Source organism: Terrapene carolina, unplaced genomic scaffold (assembly GCF_002925995.2).
Source record: "Terrapene carolina triunguis isolate 2854851 unplaced genomic scaffold, T_m_triunguis-2.0 Scaffold131, whole genome shotgun sequence".
Taxonomy (NCBI): Eukaryota; Metazoa; Chordata; order Testudines; family Emydidae; genus Terrapene; species Terrapene triunguis.
Window position 1 is genome coordinate 17,354,207 of NW_020664482.1, and position 8,231 is coordinate 17,362,437.

Genomic DNA, 8,231 nt, shown 5'->3' on the forward strand with positions numbered 1-8,231 from the left:
GTTCGCCTTATTTACTCTTTTGCCTCTGGAATCTGGGCGGGTTCCTTGGTTTGGAGTCGGGCTGGGTCCGGCTCTCCTGCTTCAGCTGCGAGCGCTGCCGACAGGGGGCGCTGTGTTCACTGACCGCCTGGCTCTGGCTCCCCGGGCGGGCGGGCTCACTCCGGCTCGCAGGGGGGTCTCAGTGCTTTGGAAGTTTCTCGTCCCCATGGCCCCCGTCCTCTCCCCGGGAGTCCGGGGGGTCCGCGGCCGCTCTCTGGCGGCGAAGGCGAGCAGCGGAGAGCCCGGCTGGGGGCCAATCACCGCCCAGCCAGGGCAGCCGCTCGCTGTCCGGGCCAGGGCGCGAGCCTCGCCGCCCCTCCTCCCTCAGGCGCCGCGGCCGCCTCTTGCCCCGCCGGGGGCTCCCCCGGGGCGCGCCGTGTCCCGCGGCCGGCGCGCTGAGGCGGAGCCCATCAGTTCGCTCCGCGGCGAGCCCCGGCGGGCGGGCGGGCGGCCCGCGCCTCACAGCAGCTGCTGCTCGCCCTCCAGGCCGGCCCCGTCGTGAGGCGCGGCGCCCTCGTGCCGCCCGCTCCAGTCGCGCTCGATGTAGAGGTGGAAGGGGTCGTGCTTGGACTCCAGCTTGCGGGAGCGGGTGTAGGCCAGGATCAGCCCGCCCGCCAGGCAGCCGTAGAAGATCATGATGAGCAGGATGTAGAGGTAGGCGTCGTCCGCCCCCGGCGCGGCGGCCCCGCGGCTGGCGTTGGCCCCGCCGGGCAGGTGCCGCAGCAGGTGGCTGAGCAGGGTCCGCAGGCGCAGCGCCTCGCTGCAGTTCATGGCGAGGGGTCAGCGGTGTCCTGCCCGGCCCGGCTTCCCCGCTCTCAGTGCTGCCCTGGACGGAGCCTGCAGCCGGCTGGACGCCGCGCCCGGACCTCGGCGCTTCTCATCCTCCCGCGGCGCCTGGCTGCTGTGTGCTGCGGGGAGGCTTTAATGCGGCTTCCCCCGCCCACCGCGGGGCTCTTCTGCTCCATAAGTGGAGATGTTCCCGGCAGCCCGGCGCGCAGAACCGCTGCCCCAAGCCTTGTTTATCTCCAGGAAACAGAAATATGCTTTTAAGCCGCCCTAGCAGAGGGAGATTGTAAAGGGACCGCGATGTTCCCCCACTCTGAGCTGTGCAACATAGGCACGGGATTGAACCAAGGATTCCTGCTGGGTTGAAGCATATTTTAGCGAGAGATATCCCAGCTTGATTTAAAGCCTCTCGGAGGTGGAGAATTTGCAACATCCCTCTCTGATCTGTTCCAATGGTTAATTACCCACCGCATCTTATTGCTAGTTTGAACTTCGCTGACTTCATCTTTCAGCCACTAGCTTCTGTTGGCTAGATTAAGGAGCCCTTTACCTTTAATCTGGCAGGCAAAAGGATAAAATATTGCATATTTCTAGGTTAAATGGGGAAATCGCAGCTACAATGATTCCTAAAGAATGCCTAAAGAATCATTTACTACCGTGGCACAGTGGTTCTAACTTTTGTACTGGTGACCCCTTTCACATAGCAAGCCTCTGTGTGCAGCCCCTCTTTTCAATTAAAAACACTTCTTTACATATTTAACACCATTATAAATGCTGGAGGCAAAGTGGGGTTTGGGGTGGAGGCTGGCAGCTCATGACCCCCCATGTAATAACCTCGTGCCCCCCTGAGGGGTCCTGAACCCCTGTTTTAGAGAGACTGAGAGTTCTCATGCTGTCCAGTTTAAGAAGCTGTAGTTAGGGACTTAGTCAGAAACCTCTTTTGTACCTGCAGTTGCCTGTAAAAACTGAACTCTGATTTGCAACTTTACCCCTGGGATTATTCCTACCATTGAACTTCCAGCAAAAGGGCAGTTGTCTGCTTTTTATGAGAGGGTTAATAATAGGGTGACCAGACAGCAAATGTGAAAAATCGGGACAGGGAGTGGGGGGTAATAGGAGCCTATATAAGAAAAAGACCCAAAAATCCAGACTGTCCCTATAAAATTAGGATATCTGTTCACCCTAGTTAATAAAGGGGCTGCCCCTGCCAGGCAACGAGCACCTTCCATCTAGGATACTGTTAACCACTGACAGGATTCGATGCTCAGCACCTTATGGGAACAGGGTCAGTCATCAGTAATAGAAGCATTTCCCCATGCTACTTAAATTTAGTTGTGTTTTTTATATCCAGTGCATGTGTTGGTGAGGGAGGCAGCAGCATGTGTCATTCCGGGAATCAGGGAGGTAGAAGTATTGTCCTCATGTGTAAATTAAAGAAAAGTGGATTAAGCTGCGCCTGGGCAGCCCACCTACATTTGAGATCTGCCCTGTTGCAGCTGCATTTATGTAGTTGTGCTGGGATAAATTTCCTTAATGTAGAAGTTCTTTTGTGTCTCAGTTTGCCCATTGTAAAACTGGGATTACAATACTTCGCCTCCCTCAGAGTGAATTCTGAGAATTAATTAATTAATGTCTGTAAGGTACATTGGATGAACAAAACGTTCAATAGCGTGGTTCTGCCAGCCCCTTGTAGCAAGATATTGTTAAAGTGGGAGACTACTTAGTTTAGAAGAGTATCAATTTGGAGAGCAAAAGGCTAATGGTGTCTGCTAGTAGATGCATTCTGTATCGTGACTTGAAAAACAGGGTCAGAGATTCATTTGAGGAGACACAAAGCGAAGTTCAGCAGCATTTTCTCTGGCCAGTCTCATTAGCTTTGCCTTTTCAAAAACAGATTACTTTTCTTCATGGGACTACAAAGGAGCTTTTTTAGGCTGTCTCTTTTCAAGGGGCTAGATCAAGAACTAACTTTATTGATATAAGAAAAGAAGAATGGAAGCTGAATATTATTAGGCCAGACTTGATAGTGGTGAGGCCTGAACTTCTGGACTAACCTCTGGGCAGTAATGTTAGTCAAGACTTTTTGAAAAAGCCCTCCAAACACATTGTGGGATGGAGAGGAAGCAATCCTGTCCTGGCAGGGAGTGGACTAGATGGCCTTGGGGCTTTTTTTCCATTTCAAATTGCAGCTATTTTACTGACTTATTGAACCATCCATTCTCAAGCCTGGTGACAAACAATTTAGGCAGCTCAGAGGCCAACACACTTCCTTTTCTGCCATGGGTGGGCCCCTGATACCTATTGGGCAATCTAGGCACTGCTGTAAGACTTTCAGTAATAATGGTTCTGTGGTTTTCTTCTTTGGAAAAAGGAAAGTATTTAGGGTGACCATATTTCCGAAACGGAAAAATGGGACACAGTGCGGGGCTGGCTGAGCTGCTTGCCCAACCCCTGTCTGCCTCCCACACGCGGCTGGGATCGCTGCTCACCTGAGACCTGCCTGCTCCCCCACCCGAAGTCTGCCTCCCTCCTGAGCGGGGTTGGCATAGCTGCTCATCCACCCTGCATGTTTCTCCGCACCGCACCCCACTTTTTTGACAGAAGTGGGCATTTGTCCTGTTTGCTTGTGCCAACTGCCCACTTTTGCCAAAGAGGTTGGGACGGCTGGGACAGGGCTTAAAAAAGGGACTGTCCCGGCCAAAATTGGACATATGGTCACCCTACCAGTATTTGAAATGGGGAAATCCCTCCTCCTTAGTCACGCAACTCTGTCTACCCAGCCAAGCTTCACTTAAACACACAGGCTTGCTCCATAGGAAAGAAAAATCCATCCAGTGGGCAGATCAACCATTTAGGTTAGTGCCATTCTGGGGCACACTCCTCCATAGGGTGAGACAGCTGAGCCATATTGTATAACCATTCCTCTTACACTCCTTGCTTGGGCAAATAGGAACTTGACACCATCTGGGTTCTTTACCTTCTTTTATGCGGAGTAGATGGCGGAAGCTCCATTTTAATTGGCAAAAATTGTTTAGTGTCTAGTGTAAATGTAGATCCAAGCTGGATGCTTCCTTAAGTGGCAAGACAGGATCATTTTACTGCAAAGCAGGTTGCTATAAAAATGCAGAACCCAGCCCACTAAAACCTGTTTATTAGTTAGTTCTCAATATGTTTGTTAAACGTGAGTTCTCATCAGTGTGTTCAGGCAATTCGCTTTGTGCTGGATTCCTTATAGCAAAGTCCAGATCTTTGTTAAGCATTAGGCATATGAGACCTTATCTCTATGGCTATAGCAAAGTAGTTATTCTGGACAAGATATGCCTGTCAATTTCCCTGGGTAAACAAGCCCCTAGAGCACAGGGTTGCAGGGCAGCGAGAAAAGTGGGCAAGCAAACAGTTGCAAAGACAGCTGGGCAGGCACAGGGAACCCGAGCAGTGGCCAGAGTTGCCATGCAGAGTAGAGGAAAAGGAAGAACAAGGGTTTAAGAGTAAAAGAGGCAGAGGCAAGAGGGCATCGTTTAAAAATTGGAAGTCAAATCTTACTGAGGAAAATAGAAAGGAGCATAAACTCTGTCAAGTCAAATGTAAAAGTACAATGCAGGCCAAAAAAGAATTTGAAGAGCAAAAGATACAAAAATAAACAGCAACTTTTTTTTAAGTACATCAGAAGCAGGAAGCCTGCCAAACAATCAGTGGGGCCACTAGACGATTAAGGTACTAAAGAAGCACTCAAGGAAGACAAGAAGAGAAGCTAAATGAATTCTTCACATTGCTTTTCATTGCAGAGAACGTGAAGAAGATTCCCACATCCGAGCCATTCTTTTTAGGTGACAAATCTCAGGAACTGTCCCAGATTGAGGTGTCAGTAGAAGAGGTTTTGAAACAAATTGATAAATTTAACAATAATAAGTCACAAGGACCAGTTGATATTCACTCCAGAGTTCTAAAGGAACTCAAATGTGAAATTGAAGAACTAACAACTGTGGTATGTAACCTATCGCTTAAATCAGCCTCTGTAGCAGATGACTGGAGGATAGCTAGTGTAACGCCTATTTAAAAAAAAAAAAAGGGGCTCAAGGGGTGATTCTGGCAATTACAGGCCAGTAAGCTTAACTTCAGTACCAGGTACATTGGTTGAAACTATAGTAAAGAACAGAATTAGCAGACACATATATGAACGCGATATGTTGGAGAAGAGTCAATGCTGCTTTTGTGAAGGCTAATCATGCCTTACCAATCTATTAGAATTCCTTGAGGGGTTCAATAAGCATGTGGATATAGTGTACTTGGACTTTCAGAAATGGTAGGAATAAATGGTCAGTTTTCACAATGGAGAAAGGTCAATGGGGGGGTGGGGTGTCCCCTAAGGATCTGTACTGGAACCTGTGCTGTTCAATATATTCATAAATGATCTGGAAAAGGGGATGCACAGTGAGGTGGCAAAATTTGCAGATGATGCAAAATTACTAAAGATAATTAAGTCTAACACTGACTGCAAAGAGTTACAAGTGGATCTTACAAAACTGGATGACTGAGCAATAAAATAGCAGATGAAATTCAATGTTGAAAAATTATCCCAGCAATACATACAAAATGGTGGGGTCTAAATTAGCTGTTACCACTCAAGAAAGAGATCTTGGAGTCATCTTGGATAGTTCTCTGAAAACATCTGTTCGATATGCAGCAACAGTGTAAAAAAAAAAAAAGCTAACAGAATGTTAGGAACCATCAGGAAAGGGATAGATAAGATAGAAAATATAATCTCAGTATATAAAGCCATGGTACACCTACATCTTGAATACTGTGTGCAGTTCTGGTTGCCTCATGTCAAAAAAAAGATATAGTTGAATTGGAGAAGGTAGAGAGAAGGGCAACAAAAATGACTAGGGGTATGGAACAGCTTCCATATGAGGGGAGATTTAAAAGACAGTTTAGAAAAGAGATTAAGGTAGGATATGATTGAGGTCTATAAAGTCATGAATGGTCCAGAGAAAGTGAATAAGGAAGTGTTATTTACTCTTTCACATAAAACAAAAACCAGGGTTTGCCCAATGGAATTAATAGGCCGCAGATTTAAAACAAACATAAGGAAGTACTTGATGCAACGTACAATTCATTGCCAGAGGATGTTGTGAAGGCCAAAAGTATAACTGGGTTCAAAAAAGAACTAGATCAATTCATGGAGGATAGGTCCATTGCTGGTTATTAGACATAGCCCCAGTCCCTAAACCGGAAGCTGGGACTGGACAAGGGATGGATCAATTGAAATTACCCTGTTCTGTTCTCTCTGAAGCATCTGGCACCAGGATAACTGAGCTAGATGGACCATTGGTCTGACCCATTATGGTCATTTTTATGTTTTATGTTAAGTGGAGCTAAAGTTGGCTGAGGAAAGCCTGGTCTGTGAGAAGAAAAGGCTGGAGAGAATAGTTCAGGAAACTTTTGAGCTCTGTACTGGTCAAAACATGCTTTATGTTGTACCAGCAGAAAGGGGTATTTTATAGCCTTCAGAGAGGAGGGTCAGTGGGTCAATGTGGCCCTGAACCCATAAACAGCAAACAAAGAGTTTTTTGTTTTGTGTTTTTCAAACTCGCCCTCCTAGTGTGCTAGGCAATTATTTTAAAAAATAAACTATAAATTAGGATCCACCTCCAACAATTGAACCTCCCCTTCCATTTCCACACCTTCTATTTCCATTCACTATTGCGCTGCACCTTGTGTAGTAACCTGCATCAGCACAAGGTGAGAAATGTTACTACCTCAGAATGGCTGTAATTTCATATCCACTTAGCACTAGTGTGTGGGACTACACAAGGTGCAAGGCCTGGTGAATTGGACCAAAGTTTTTTGTCTGTCCCACATTCAAATTTTTTTTTTTAAAAAAAGCTTTTAAACAAAGTTATGCCCGTCCATACAACATTGTTAGCTGAAATGGATTATTTATTAAAAAGTTGTTTCTGTATCGTAGATGAGGCTTTCCACAGCAGGCTACAGTACTCAAACTATAAATTGCACTGCTGAGTGCGTACAGAGGAGGTTCAGTGGTGCTCTCCTCAGCTAGAAACATTAGTTCAGCTTGTTTTCTGCATTACAATGGTCACCTGGAATTGAAATAAGCCAAAGACCAGAAGAGTGTAACATTTTTTTTCAGCACAGTGCAACATCTAAGTTGCTTTTCTGGGGTAAGGCTGTGTTGGATCAAGCCATGGTTTTGATTTCTTTCCGTTCCAAGCACAATTCCCTGCCAGCAAATACCTAAAGCCCTGAGGCATCTAAATAGGGGAAATGCTTATAGAATGAGCTGTATGTTCTCGTAAAACTAGCCAGATGGCTCATTTTTGTAATCAGCAACTTTTAAAGAAACAGCAGCTTAGTATTTGTGCTGTTCTCTTCTTCCTTTATCAAAACTGCCAGCATTACTGCACTAGTGCCTTCACTTTCTAGCGTGCTAACCAGCCCCTCTCCCTTTTTAAAGACATTTTTATGCCAGTCTACCTCCCCAGCCGTTTTTGCTCAATTGTGCCAGTGTTTAATTCTCTGCAGGAACAGACGTTTAACCCATTGGGAGCTAGCAGGCATTTCAGGTCAAATTTTGCCTTCTCACAAGCTACAAGCAACTTTTGTTGATTGAAGTGGGCATTGCCAATGTGTGTTGTTCGTAATACACTTCAAACCAGAACTAGCACCTTTGTTTATTGCATTAACACATTGTAAAATGGGGGGGGGGGGGAATATGCCTAACAGTGCCTGCACCAGCAAGTTTAACCAGATGCTCACTAGTAGTGTGGAAAAGATGCTTCTCGGGATCCAGAAAGGTACTTTGCTATGTAGAATGGTCCCTACGGGGCAGCACCGGAGAAGATTTACTCTCCTTCCTTCTCATTGCAAATGGCTGGAAGGGCTGTGTTAGGGAATTTAAAGAGCAATATACCGGTCCCTGCTTAGAAAGATGGGGATCCTCAGGACCAGTCTTGCTTGGAGACAGCCCTACTAGGGGAGAATTCAGAGGTACCAAGAAAATGAAGCTAAAGATTAAATGAATATCTAGCTCCTATCAGACAGGAACATCTCACAAAATTTCTCTTTAAGTAATGTAGTACTTTTGTGGCGTGTTGCATCTTTCATGTGCTGTATCCAGTGCTTCTCAAAGTCGGTCCGCCGCTTGTTCAGGGAAAGCACCTGGCAGTCTGGGCCGGTTTGTTTACCTGCTGCGTCCGCAGGTTCGGCCGATCACAGCTCCCACTGGCCGCGGTTTGCCATCCCAGGCCAATGGGGGCTGCGGGAAGCGGCGCAGGCCGAGGGATGTGTTGGCCGCCCTTCCCGCAGTTCCCATTGGCCTGGAGTGACGAACCGCAGCCAGTGGGAGCCGCGATGGACCGAACCTGCGGACGTGGCAGGTAAACAAA

At 47.1% G+C, this 8,231-nt stretch overlaps 1 protein-coding gene across 1 annotated transcript; it reads right to left on the bottom strand.

Moving 5' to 3' along the window:
- Positions 1-498: 498 nt before the first annotated feature.
- Positions 499-810, bottom strand: KCNE5 (potassium voltage-gated channel subfamily E regulatory subunit 5). The gene has a single exon (XM_024202732.1). It carries the CDS (start codon positions 808-810, stop codon positions 499-501), a length of 312 nt encoding a protein of 103 aa, XP_024058500.1.
- Positions 811-8,231: the final 7,421 nt, after the last annotated feature.